Source organism: Apium graveolens, chromosome 4 (genome assembly GCF_009905375.1).
Source record: "Apium graveolens cultivar Ventura chromosome 4, ASM990537v1, whole genome shotgun sequence".
NCBI lineage: Eukaryota > Viridiplantae > Streptophyta > Magnoliopsida > Apiales > Apiaceae > Apium > Apium graveolens.
The window spans coordinates 12,210,306-12,224,511 of NC_133650.1; the positions used below are offsets into that span (position 1 = coordinate 12,210,306).

At 33.3% G+C, this 14,206-nt stretch overlaps 2 protein-coding genes and 1 long non-coding RNA gene across 3 annotated transcripts; all 3 read left to right on the forward strand.

Moving 5' to 3' along the window:
* Positions 1–591: 591 nt before the first annotated feature.
* On the forward strand, positions 592–2,151 carry LOC141717770 (uncharacterized). Its single transcript, XR_012573753.1, has 2 exons — positions 592–1,374; positions 1,472–2,151. It is a non-coding gene; the product is annotated as an uncharacterized LOC141717770 (long non-coding RNA).
* Positions 2,152–4,318: 2,167 nt separating this feature from the next.
* LOC141717771 (uncharacterized) lies at positions 4,319–6,164 on the forward strand. Its single transcript, XM_074519968.1, has 3 exons — positions 4,319–4,565; positions 4,935–5,380; positions 5,482–6,164. The coding sequence occupies exons 1-3, from the start codon at positions 4,478–4,480 to the stop codon at positions 5,998–6,000; spliced, it is 1,053 nt and encodes a 350-aa protein (XP_074376069.1). The 5' UTR covers positions 4,319–4,477; the 3' UTR covers positions 6,001–6,164.
* A 551-nt stretch (positions 6,165–6,715) lies between these two features.
* On the forward strand, positions 6,716–7,899 carry LOC141716664 (WEB family protein At3g51220-like). The gene is made up of 2 exons (XM_074518863.1): positions 6,716–6,941; positions 7,098–7,899. The coding sequence occupies exons 1-2, from the start codon at positions 6,801–6,803 to the stop codon at positions 7,659–7,661; spliced, it is 705 nt and encodes a 234-aa protein (XP_074374964.1). The 5' UTR covers positions 6,716–6,800; the 3' UTR covers positions 7,662–7,899.
* The last annotated feature ends 6,307 nt before the right edge of the window (positions 7,900–14,206 follow it).

Sequence of the window (14,206 nt, forward strand, 5' to 3'; positions counted from 1 at the left end):
AATATTATTGATACACACTAATTTTCCGAATTATTATATTATTTCCACAAATGCTCAATTAATGCATCTTTAAGTGCAATATGTGTCTCTTTATTTTTATTTTTTTTGGTGGTCCAGGAATTCTAGGAATCGAGTATTTTCATCGATCAGAATAGTCTCAACTTCTGGATCCGGCACTTTTGACTCTTTAATGTACTTTTATTTAAATTTTAATAAAATTATATTTTCTCATTATTTTAAGTTTTAGTTTAAAAATAAAATTTGTTAACTTTTAATTATATTCTGTTATTAATTATATAATTAAAAAATTTAAAATTAATTTAAAATCTCATAAACTACAAATAACAAAACCATTATTTTATATTAAACGAAGTGATCCAAATTTGAATTGGATCGGTATGGTTCACTGATCTAAATTTGGATTATTATTGAAGGAGAATTTAAGGCTAATTTGTTCCAAATTTGAATTTTTGGATTATGTTGAGTAAAAAGAGTTGCATACTTGCATATGTTAGCACAGTTGAATTATGTGCACAACCATCAGCATTAAATACACAATGCTCACGTAAATTCAATAAATCCTATATATAACCTGAAAATTAAATTCCTAGTACTAGCGGTATGAATTCACCGTCACGCATGAGCTGGTAATGAACTGTACTAAACAATGATGAATACACACACATACTTAAAAAGAAGTAAGAGACAACCAACATATAGTAGTGGGAACAAGTGAAAATAGTATCTATCTTTGTGCATATCCAACTGGACAGATTCTTTGTTGGCCCAATGCCATCTGTAATCTCAGTCTAATGTTTGAAAACAAGAGCTCGAATTAGGAGTTAAGTCACCTTCCAGGATGCATCTTTAGTCCAAATTTATTGACCACTTGCACCTTTCTTTATAAGTAATTACTCTTGCATTCAATAGAAGTCGAGCTATTGACCTCCAGCACGGGGAGAAAGGCTCAACTACTGCACCAATTATTAACCTCTCATATGGGGAGAATGGCTCAACTACCGCACCAATTATTAACCTCTCGTTTGGGAAGAAGGGTCCCACTACTGCACCAACTATTAACCTCCCGCATGGGGAAAACTTAACCACTGCATCAACCTTTTGTTAACCTGCACCTCTTACATATTCAACTCAAATTATATGTTTAGATGCCAGCCCATAGTTTGTCATCCTATGACCATTAAGTCCAATTCTCCTCATTACTCTCACTATAAATCCCTCACTTGTTCTTCTACTCTTTTTCACCTCAACCTAGCTAGCTTTCTTTAGTCCTCTGTTTCTTGATCCATGGCAGCATTCTCAAGAGCTTTTGCAGTTGTTCTGCTTCTCATTTTCATCACAGACTTCCAACAAATTGTAATGTTTATGTAAAGTCAAGTGATTACATATTATGTACAAATATGGTATACACTGTTTATGCTGCACTTTGTGATGAAATGTTTTTGTTATGCAGGTAGGATTGAATGGTCCAGTAGCTAGTCCGGTGGCATCACCGAGCATCAACTGCACGGCGTCGTGTGATACGAGATGCAGTGAAACAAAGAGGCCAAACCTGTGCAAGAGAGCCTGTGGAAGCTGCTGCGCAAAGTGTCACTGTGTTCCACCAGGGACTTATGGGAATTATGAGGCCTGTCCTTGCTACTTCAACCTCAAGACTCATAATGACACCCGCAAATGTCCTTAAATATCATCATGATCAACCTTATATATGCGTGTCACTCTTATATATATATGTGTGTGTTGTCTTGGTTAATTTTACTCTAGATTTCAATATGTTGAAGTGAGGCGAAAAGTACTGATGTATGTGGATTTTGGAAGGATGAGATTGTAAAAGAATAATAGCCAAATGTTCTGCTGTATTCTAACAGACTGTTGATGATTTCTCAACCGAAGTGTCATAAAATCGGAAGCAAGCTCTATGAAGAAACATATAGTATTAAATTACAAGCTAAGTGAAGCTTTCCAGAACAAATCTACTGAACACCCTGCCTCTAGAAACATGACAGTGGACTGGAAACCTACGAGTACAAGAAAATAGTTTGTGCTATTGCTTAGCAATCGCATAAACTTGTGTCACCTCTAAACTTTACTACTAGTTTTGCATTGTTGTTTTAGGGTGGTGCTAAATGCAGTCGGTGCAGTAACCTCAAATTACTTTTAAGACCCCATAGGTGTTAAATGCATAGCCTTGTGAATCTAATATGCATAGAATTCAACTAGCTGCTTTTATTATGTACTAGTATGTATTTTGAACATTTTAAATTTAGTTCACAAATTACTCAATATACATTTTTTTTTCATTTAAACATAATTTTATTTATCTTTTCAATATAATTTTTTTATATTTTAAAATTATACTAAAATATCTAATTATTTTTTCAATATCCTTTTTATTTCGGATATAATTAAATATATTTCGGACGAATATCGAATTTTTTTACCAATTTAATATATCCAACACTACTTATTATGTACTTCATCCGTCCCATACGAAATATACATTGAGAATGAGGATAACGCTCTTTTATAACATATTTGCATAAATTATTTTAAGTTATTTTTTCTTCTAAATAAAATTTTGATATTTGAAGTTTAATACACAAAAAAAAAAAATTAAACTGAGTTATGAAAATTTGTTTTTTATTCATCTTAAAATGCGTGTCGAACATTGAAAAAACTCTATACAATTGAACATGATGGAGTGAGTATTTGATATTCAAGATTTTATTAAGATTGTTAAAATTTTGTTTTTATAAAAAAGAATGTTTTTTTCAACTAATCATTTATAAAAAATATTTTGAATCAATTTAAAAACTTCCAAAATAGATATCAAAATTTTAAAATAATAAAATTTTAATTTGACGACTCTTACTATTTAAGCATAACAATTACAAACGGATCTGAACAAGTTTAGAAAACAAAAAAAAATATCCCAGATTTACACTGAAAAGAAGCAAATGTATAACATTAAACATGCACGGTTATTTTTGTTGGACGGAAAATGAGGAAGGCTATTATAGTAATTACTTAGTACTGCGTGAAGCAATTATTTACTGCATTTAGCAATTATGTTGTTGTAAACATTTTGCCAAAATAAGCGATGTGAATTTTTTTTAATCTAAGATTTATTCAATGTGGATTTGAGAAAATTATGTAGTCCACAAGCATTTCGATGTGGAGTAGTCTTTTAGAATCCAGTGTACTGATTTTAGATATTACAAAGTTCAATAAAATCCAAATGGTATTCAATTTAAATTTTAAAAAATTGGTCTATGATGGTATTTGAAAATTCAATAGAATATTTTATTTTTGATTGGATAATGTATTTCGATAAAATTTTTATTGTATTATATATGTATTGAAATTTGAATACAATTTAGGAAATTTTGAAAAATTTGTCGAAAACTCGATTTACATAAATAATATTCTACGAGATTTTACATCAATTTTGTCTAACTCTGTGTAGAATTATAACTCACAACTATCAAATTCATAAGTTATTATCGATCTATCAAAATCTAGATGGAAAAGAAAATTCGTAAATTTTTAACTTAAATATAAAAAATGATTTTGAAAGAGAAGAAAAGACAAAGGTGAGAAGTGAGAACAAATGGGCTTATTTGACTGATGGCTTATAAGCGTTTTATTGACTTATAAGCTCGTAATTAATTATTGATCTAAGTTAAATGGTAGTAACAAAGTATATTTTCTCAATTTTTTTATTTTTTCGTTTTTAATTAACTTTATTTTAAAATATCTATTTGTAAATACTTTTCTAATTTAAAATTAACGAATTAAAGTAATTGTATTTAAAAATTAGTTATTTTAGTTTAATTTAGTAAAAAAAAATTTGACTTGTAAATAAAATTATTTAAACACTTCTATGGGAATTTGTTAAATATATCCATATTTTATATATATTTATTTTAAAAATACGGTTAAAGTTGAGTACATAAGTGCTTGAACATGCATTGAGGTTACAAATGTTGCAGATAAGATTGCACTTAATTTTTTAAAATATTTTCAGCAAATAAGTATTTGTCTATTTATTAATTATAACTTATAAGTCAGTTTTACATTTCAAAGACAATGATCGAGTTCTTATTGAAGTTAGAAAACTAATTATGAACCAAGCCAGCCTGAAATCACTGGGCTAAAACAATCCCAAACATAAACCTTATAAATAAGCCCAACATAGCACAAAGAAAGAAATACAGAAGCCCGACAAAAAATACCTCATCAATTTGAATTGTACATTCAACGGCTAGTTTCTAATCTGTGCCTAAACACGCTCTAACGGTCATATTATCCCCGTTCTAAGCCCTAATTGCATCAAACCACCTATATAAATCCCTCTCTGTCTCCATCTCCACACAATATTCATTCTCAATTTTTCAGCATTCTCCTCCTCCTAAACAAAAATCATCCGTAGCAATTGTTTTCAATCGATTTTTCGAGAATGGAGACTCCATCTTCCATTAGAAGGGTTACAAGATCACAAGCTCTCGCTGCTTCCGCCAACAACAGCACCAACATACCCTTGTCCAGTAAGTCCCAATTCTTGATATTTCATTTTTCGGCATCAATTTTTTTTTGTTGTAGTACTAATTATTTCGATTTTCTCGCGAATTGATTCAATTTTTTGTTGTAGAACTAGTTAGTTCAATTTTCTTGCGAATTGATTCAATTTTTTGTTGTAGTACTAGTTATTTCGATTTTTTTTTAGAACTAATTATTTCGATTTTCTTGCGAATTCATTCAATTTTTTGTTGTAGTACTAGTTAGTTCTATTTTATTGCGAATTGATTTAATTTTTTGTACTAGTTCTAATTATTTCGGTTTTCTTGTGAATTGATTTAATTGTTTGGTGTAGTACTAATTGCTTCGATTTTCTTGCAAATTCTTGATTGTTTCAGAAAAAGTTGAGGGAACTGAACAGGGGATTGTGAAATCAAAACAGAGGACTGGACAAGATCGATCTGCTTTATTCGATATAACGAATGATTCACCGATTGTTGGGCTTGCTATGGGGAGTTTGGAGACCCCATCATCGTATGTTTCGAAGAGGAAGAATTGTGGTTCAATCTCCAAGAATGCTGGTACTCCTGGTTCTGGAGAGGCTTTGTTGAGAGGTCAAGTGAAGACCCTATTGCAGAAAGTTGAAGAAGAGGCTGAGATTTCGAAGATTTCTGTTAATGGTGGTATTAGGCCTTTTTATCGTGGCGTGATCATAGGCCTTCCTGCTCCAACTCCTAACAATACTCCTCAGGTTTCGAATCAAACTGGAAATGGAAGTGTTGAAAACAAGGGTTTAGCATCTGTTACTTCCTCACCTGTCCCTGAAGAGTTTGCTTTTTTTCAGGTTTGTTTTTCGATTTCTTATTTTGGGTGTTTTTGTTTTTATTAATAATTTTACTGTTTGATTAAGACTAATTGTGATTGTCATTATTATGTTTTTGACAGGTTGTTACTGAGATATTTGAAGGGCAGAAGAATGAAGAGTCTGTTACAAGGTCTTTATTATTCGATTTCTCTGAAAAATCCGAAGGCTCTGTGGATTCTTCATCTGATTGCACCTCTGTGTTGACTTGTGATGGAGAGAGTGGTGCAAGTAAGGTGAAGTCAGCTACTGATGATGATGATGCATCTATCTGGTCAATTCAAGTGAATGCGAGTACTAAGGATGAGGAAGACGACGATGTTGAAGATGAAATGTACGACGAAGAAGAGGAGGAGGCTTATGATGAAGAGGAAGAAGATTATTGTGATGATGCAATTCTGGATGGTTTGTGTGAAGGACTGAGCAAGGTCAGTGTTAATGGAGTGGAATTTGCTGGGAAGCACACGAGGTTCGTGTATAACAGCGATGATGAGCTTGAAGGCGAAAAGGACTGTGATGCTGGTAATGATGATGGTGTCTTGAAGTTGAAAGGCTTGCCAACACCAAAGGGAAAGCATGTGCGTTTCCCAACTGAGGACTGAGCTTCTCAATTGGCTTCATTAGTTGATTCTTGCTGTTGGTTGTCTTTCTTGTGACACCGACCATAATGTGTCTGTTTTCAGTTTCTTTTCCGTTCTAAATGTCGTAACTTGAAACTTTTGATTACTTGGAAACATTTTATTCCAATATATGCTATTTGAATTCATCCATTTCTATAGTATTGTTTGTTCGAAAATTTTTGTTTGTGTATCGAACAACTGGTTTAGATCAATTTTTTGTTGCATAGATGTTAAAAGGTCTATTCTGAAATCTATCAGTTAGAAAATGATGTATCCTGTGTTAAGCATGTAGCAAAATGGGGGTAATGTGTATGGTATAAGAAACAAATGCTTGTTTGAACATAATCGGGTGATTATGAACTTGACAACAACCAAAATGGCGGTAATGTGCCCGTATTATATGTGATTACTTCAGAGATTAAGAATAATTATTTGTAGGAGGGTCCAAATCAAAGGCATATATATATATAGGTAGACATGATCAGCAACCACTGTATGAAGAATTTAGATGGCTGCTAAGTAATGGATTAGGACTAATGAAACTGAATTTGATGGGGCAACAACCAATACCATCAGTCAATCACCCTCAATTAACAGAATTTGCTTCTAGTGAAGTGGACGCAAAGGCATCAACTCCATCATATCAATTTTTATATTATTACTCTAACCAACCCATATAAACCTCACCGTACATCATTATCAAATATTTACTACTTGCATGTATATATGCTTGCCAAATTACATTCACCATTCACCAGTCAAGAAGATCTTCACATAGAAAGATGGAAAGAGAAGAGGGTGTAGTCGTGAGAGGCAATGTCGAGATTGACATGCGCCAACCTTTCCGGTCAGTTAAGGAAGCTGTTTCTTTGTTTGGAGAAAGAGTTTTAGTTGGGGAAATCTATGGCAGCAAACTCAAGGAGGTATAGTGTGCAAAATATTGTTCATGCAAATTATTTTTCTGTCATATATTTCGAGTGGTACATCGTCATATGTTTCGAGTGGTACATTCTTGGCATGTTCAGTTTGTTTGGTTTTATTTTAACTTTTCCTGTTTCAACATGCATTATAACATGCAGATGCAAATCAAAGCTACAGGTGATCAAGGCGGGGAATACCAATCCAGAGTAAGAGAAGTAGAGAATGAGCTACAAGATTCAAAGGAAAGCCTTGAAAAAGCTAAAGAAGAAGACAAATTGATGACATACCTCCTCAAATCTTTGAAGCAAGAACTTGAACAAACAAAACAGGAGCTAGAACAAATGAAGTTCTCAAGAGAATTTGAGAAACAGATAATCATCAGCAATGATCCCGAAGTTGAAGACGAAGAGCTTAAGTTCATAGAAACTATTGCATGCAGTACCCCTCAAGCTGATTTAAGAAAAGCAGACAAGGAAGGAGTGTCACTGCAGAGGAACAATAATAGGTCAGTTAAGTTTCCAAGTACTCCTTTGCTAGCCAAGGTAATCGTTAACAGAGATGTTGTTGCCGATCAAGGAGCTCTAGTAACATCATCTCCTGCACCTAATTATCTCAAAAAGAAGTCCAGAAGGAAGCCTATTGGCGCGCTAATTAGCGCCATATTCTCAAAAAAGAAAGCTAATCAAGAAGTCCAAATACAGCCTCCTAAGGTCTTTAAGTGAGCATGCTGAGATCATTCATGCCCATTCCTTTACCCGAACTGAGTCTGCACAACATTGAGCAATGCTGAGATCATGACAGTGGTGATGGAGATGCCATATCATTTTATTGTACCGAAGACAAATAAACAAATCCTTGCTTTCTAAGCTAGTTCTCTGTAATTTTGAAACGCCCCATGGTTTTATTTCATAGAAATTATAAAACGTTTTTCTCGGAGATATCTGATATCCATATTTTTTTTATCTGTTGGCCGCAGTATTATGGGTTAGATAGTTAGAGATTGTGTGACAGTGCAATGAACATCTGCGAAATTGCATATCTGAAAATGTAATCACCAGAAGCACCAAAACTAAAATGCAGGTAGAGTCTATTCTACAGATGTTGTTCTGCTATAAAAATTCTGGCACACTTTTGAAGTTAAAAAATCACAAGGGTAAGATTTGTTAACAGACAAGTAAGATTATAATGGTTATAAGGTATTCTTGATAAAAATGTAGGTGCATTGAACATTCACCTACAAACAACTACAAAGATTTAAAAATCAATGTCGGTAATTAGTCTGGTTGATAGACAACTGATTGATGATACTATATATTTATGTGTGGCTAGAGAAATGTGTTGTGGCGAGACATCAAAGTACGAGAGAGTTGATGTTTCTTGATTCATATATATACAAAAAAATTATGCACATGTATGCATGTGAAACACTGACTCTCCCTCGTCTCCCATTCAAGACAAATTTTTGTTGACCTCTGCCCATTCCTTTAAAGCTTCATCGGCGCACTAGCTTTGAACTCATGTTTTGGAAACAGAGAACACAAGAGATAAAAGACTAGTAAAAGATTAATCTAGACTCGATTACTTGACATGTTATCAAATTTCACGGAAGAATTTCGGATTCGTATCGAAGATATGTTCCTCTACTAACTTAAAAATTTAGAGCAAATGGTTACTTAATAGTCTCTGTAAATTTTTTTAACTTTTGTATAATGCGCATGATTCGGTTTGAATAACGTTTTTAGTACCGCATAATATCAACATTTTTTACTATAAAATACTTCCAATTTTTGCCTTGATTCGAGCAAGAGAAGAAAATTGATAACATTATATAATTAAACAGCATAAAGAAATAGGAAAATAAATACTTGGAGTCAAGTTAGAGCAACCAAGAAAGTCCAAATTCAAACCATTCTTTCGGCCTCTTTTATGGTTTTCTTGGACGCAGTCCTCCTTAAAAACAATATAAATATGACTAATATATACAAGAGTATATTTGTTAGTTGTGAATCACTTTTTGAAAAGATTTTTGACTCCTCACCAAAGATTTCTATGCAATTATAAATTCATTACTTTTGCACATTGGATGCTCTTTTTATTTTAGTGATAGAAATCACTGATTAAATATTATTTAATGGATAATTGAAGCTTAAGATTAAGAGGTGTAAAATATGTAGAATTGAAACAATTTTTTTGATAAAACGAATATAAATTATAGTATTTTCCTTGGCCCAAAACCAAAATGCCCTGTAGTGCATGTCTAATTGTCCATTATTAAGTACTCATTTGAAGCTTAATCATACAGCTACTTTAATAATCCTACATTTGTTAATTATGATTAGTCACGGTTCCTTGTATAAAACTACTCCATCCCACATGATGTGGAAATTTTAGCCGTTTCTTTAAGTTAACACCAGATATTAATTAAAGAAAATAAGTATAATCTTAAGTTATAGTCATAAAGATGATCTAGAATAAATGATCGTTATATCATAAAATTCTACGATAGTGATGATTCTATATATGCCCCATTTTACCATAAACATGCGATCGAAATTTTTCGAGATAAAATATGCTAAAACAACTGCTTTTCGTGATAAAATAGGCTACCACAACAACTGCAGTGTTTCACAACTGCATGCATATATATAATTATGGTATATAATATTGAAACTCACCATCGAATGCGTATCGGATTCAACAACTCATCACACGTCAATGCGAAATAACTAGCAATTTGGTAGTTATTAACTTGTATTTATAAAAATCTCACGTATTCTTATTTTTATCGACGTGCGATGTTACATGATAGGTCAGCCCCACAACAACTCACACACGCCAAAACAACTCACACAAGCCAAGTTTGATCTCACATATACTTATATTGGACTTCTAGTTTACTAGACCACATACACTAGCTAAATTATATAACATGTGCTATTATGCTTTCTACTAGCTAGATTCTTGATCACTCATAATACAAAAAACCTCAATCATATGTTGTGTTCATATTCTCTCCTAGGCTAGAACAAAAGACAAGCAGAGCCAAAACAAAATGGACACGCCTATAGATATGAGAAGATCAAGTAACATGAAAACCAGTTTTTGCATACCAAGGCTCAGAGGCAGCACCAGAAAATCAACACGGTTGATATCTCCCATGTCACTGCTCGAGCGTTTCCGTGTCGCGGTTTTTAGATTGATCATGATGCAGTCTGCATTGTCCAAGGGAACAACACGTGAAAAGAAAACATCATCCGCGGTTCCTCAGTATCATCATCGCTCTTGCTACTCTTATGATTCTCATCAGAATGAAGCAGTTGCTGATTGCATAGAGTTCATCAAAAAATCGTCTACTATCGACGACGAGGATACTGCTAGTAATAATGGTAGCAGGTCTCCAATGGATGGTGCCTTGACTGAGGTAGTGATACCCATGCCTGTCATGTGATGTCATAGTTTATTTACAGTGTGTATGTTGTCCGCTCAATCGTGGATCATTCTCCGTTCAAAAATTTATGTATTTGTGACGGTGAATGGATCAATCTGATTGTTTATTACTTCGATTTTTCTCCGTTTGCTTTTTAAATTATTTGGCCCATCCCAGATGTGCACAGAAGAGGATGGTACCAAATGTGGGAGATATATATATAGCTTGTAAATTGATTTATGAAAAGGTTTGAAATCATATATAGTACTGCTTCTTGATTTTACTTGCTTAATTAAGAATGATTTTCAGGCGGTGATTGTATTTTGCATAGATAGGCCAGCAGCAAAACAATGGTAGAAAATTGTGAACTTGTCATTCAAGACCTTCAGAGTTCAGATATGTCCTACATAATATGGTGTATGAACAAGAGTAGAATTTTGTTACAATTACCCATTCTAATTTTTTCATACTCTCCCCTAAAATGTTAATTTTACCATGACCTCTTGGTCTACTAGTACCACCGTCGCTTCCTTTCGAGATGTAGAGTATTCAAATCTTATTAAAAGCTAAATATGTGTGTCAGATGGCAGTCGGGTCGGATCGGAATCAGAATCCATATTCAAATTCGAAAATTTTATTCATACCCGAACCCGAAAAATACGCAAAAATAAATACCCGAACCCGATCCATCGGATTTCGGATCGGATTCGGGTATACCCGAAACCCGAAATTTTTTTCAATTGGATATCCATACCCGAACCCGAAATCTGAAAATTTGTATAATTATTGATATTGTAAGTGTTTGGAATCGAACACGCGACTTGTAGAGAAGGAATTTTAACGTGTCATTTTCAACCACTCCACAAGATCATTAATTGTGTTATTATATATATATATATAATATTTAAAAAATCATCTCAATTGATAACCAGTTTTTTAGATTTATCACTAAAATATGTTTTGTTAACCTTATAAATCTTATCACACGTTTAAATGATTGAATAATTATATTTTATTAAACTTTATAATTAGTTAATTTTTAACATAAATATAAAAATATATGTTTAAAAAAATTATATAATGATATGTATAATGTATATTATAATATATATTATAATATTATAATGTTTAATATATAAAATTATAATAATATATATATATAATTAATATATATATATATATAATAACTCGGATTTTTTCCGGATTTTTGGTTCAGATCGGATTCGGATAGAGTTTTGGGTTTCGGATCGGGTTTCGGATCGGTATACCTAATATCCAAATCCAAATCCAAAAATTTTCGGGTTTAAAAATTAAATCCATATCCAAATTCAAATCCAAAAAATCGGGTTCGGTAAATCCAAAATTTCGGGTTTCGGATGAGGTATACGTCGGATCGGATTATTTTGTCAAACCTGTGTGGGTGAGTATGTTAATTACGGGGAAATAAATATATGCAGGTTTTGATTTTATGTACTGACAAATATTAGAGTCTTGACAATTATAGAGTCTGAATCTCTATCCTCTATCACCTGTCGTGTCCCTTAATATAATTGACACAAGACATAGTCATTAAATAACTTACCAACAAGGGATATATTAAGGAATGCGGGAGAAGATAGATAATCCGGACTCATTAATATACGAATTGTAATTTTCGTGATTTGTTTTTTTACAAAGGCGGCTTCAATGAATTTCTCTCTATTTTGTTTTTGTAACAGTTAAAAACGCATTTACAAGTTACGTTTTTTTAAAGAGTAATCGTTCTACTTATTTCAATCCTTGCCGGTTCCCACAAAGTGTACTTCCTTCCAAAAAGGATAATAAAAGGGATAAGAAAATACATCCAGTGGCTGTTGTTTGTTCTTCTAGCAAAAGATGAACACCACCTTCCTCTCCTTCCCTGCTAAACCTCTAACGACCATTCTTCCTACTAAGTTCCCACTTCACCATTCTACTCAACTTCATCACCAGCACTCACTCTCACTCCCCCCTCTAAAAAGCTCAACTGATAGCACCAACAACAACATCACCAGCACTCCCAAAGATGGTGAAGTTGCTGCACCATCTTCACCTGAAGTTGCACCAATTCGGTTCAAGAGAGTATCGAGACGGAGAGCGAGACAACAAGAGCTGGAACAGAGCACCCCTGCACCTAAGCAGCCTAAGCCTCCTAAAGAATGGGAGGCAATGACACTGAATGAGAAGGCACTTGAGTTGTATGTTGGTGAGAAAGGTCTTTTGTTCTGGCTTAACAAGTTTGCTTATGCCTCTATTTATATTATCATTGGGGCTTGGATTTGTTTTCGCTTTGTTGGTCCTGCTCTTAATCTTTATCAGCTAGATGCTCCTCCTCTTTCTCCCACGGATGTACTAAAAGGATCGTCTTAATTGTTGATTTTTGCGTATCCAGAGGCCCTGTCTTGCGGGAGACTGAGTACGACTTGAGGATTGTCATTGCCTCATAATAGATTAATTACCTCAAATTTTCTCCATTTTCTGTTGGAGGAGCACAGATATACATTTTGTTATCAACCCTGGTTCATAAGATTTCACATGTTTTTTTTTTGCGGAAAGTGTTTGCATACAAACAAGAACTTATGTAGCAATACTGTTGAATGAAATGTTGTAGTTTAAGGTTTATGCAATTAAAAAAAATTAATCTAATTGACATTGTGATTTAATAGACCAACACTCTGTCTACCAATTTAACAAGAGATGCAATCAACATACATCTGAAGTTGATAATATGCAATGCAACATATGACTATAGGCAAATGGCCTGTCTGAACATTGATATATAGCTATATTATTGAAATACACCAACGACCCCATTTTAGTTCGGAGGAAGGAATGAAATGAGTCAAGAATGAATTCAGTTAAAGTTCGGAAAAAGAAGGAAGAGAGGGGAAATGAGAAAAGGCAAACTTTTCATTGCCGGTTTGTAAAAGAATTCAGGACTTGGGAAACATCCTTAACCAATAAATTGGTGAAATGGACTTCCAGCGAAAGAATACAACTTCGTTTCCATTCCCAATTCTTTCATCTTAAACAAATTAACAATAAGAGACTACACCAAAATTGATGATAAGTATTCAGAAGATTAGGACAAATTCATGCACGTTAAAGCCAATCAGTAAATTCTGGTACGATCTAAGCCTTTCCAGTTCTGGTTAGTAAATAAGACAAGGTAGTAATACTACACCAGAGTAGCAGAAAGATAGATGAACTAATAATCTATAAACAGTAAGAAGTGGACATGGTTGAAAGCTAGAACAATTTTTGCGGATTTTCCATAGTTACTGCTACCAGACCAGGCCATGTTAATTAAGTAATGTTCCTGTATGCACATACAAACCCAAACAATATAGCAAACATGACATCTCTATGTGAAAAGTTCAAGTAATATTCTTAGTTGCGTGATCACGCAACATATATATTATTTCTGAAAGCCAAATGACAAGTTTTTTAGACATTGACCTCGGATGAAGATGTAATGAAGAATCTTGAAACTATATAGTTCTATGTACCCTTTTTAACGTTTATGCTGTTGTGTCATTTTTTTTATTGCTTAGCCAAATAATCCAAATACAATAAAGACAGTTTCATTTTCTTGAATCATACTAAATTAAACATCTTCATCTCTCAGAGTTGTCTGCATGTTGAGAAGTATCAAATGTACGGCATCTGATGAATAAAGAATTGATTAATTGACATTCTCCTGCAATCAACCGATCAATCGCTGATATATGCTGGAAAAAGTCCACTTGGTTTGGGTTATAAACTGGAATTGAATTCTATATTTCATTAAGATAGGTCTCTTGTTAAAGCTTACAAGATTGA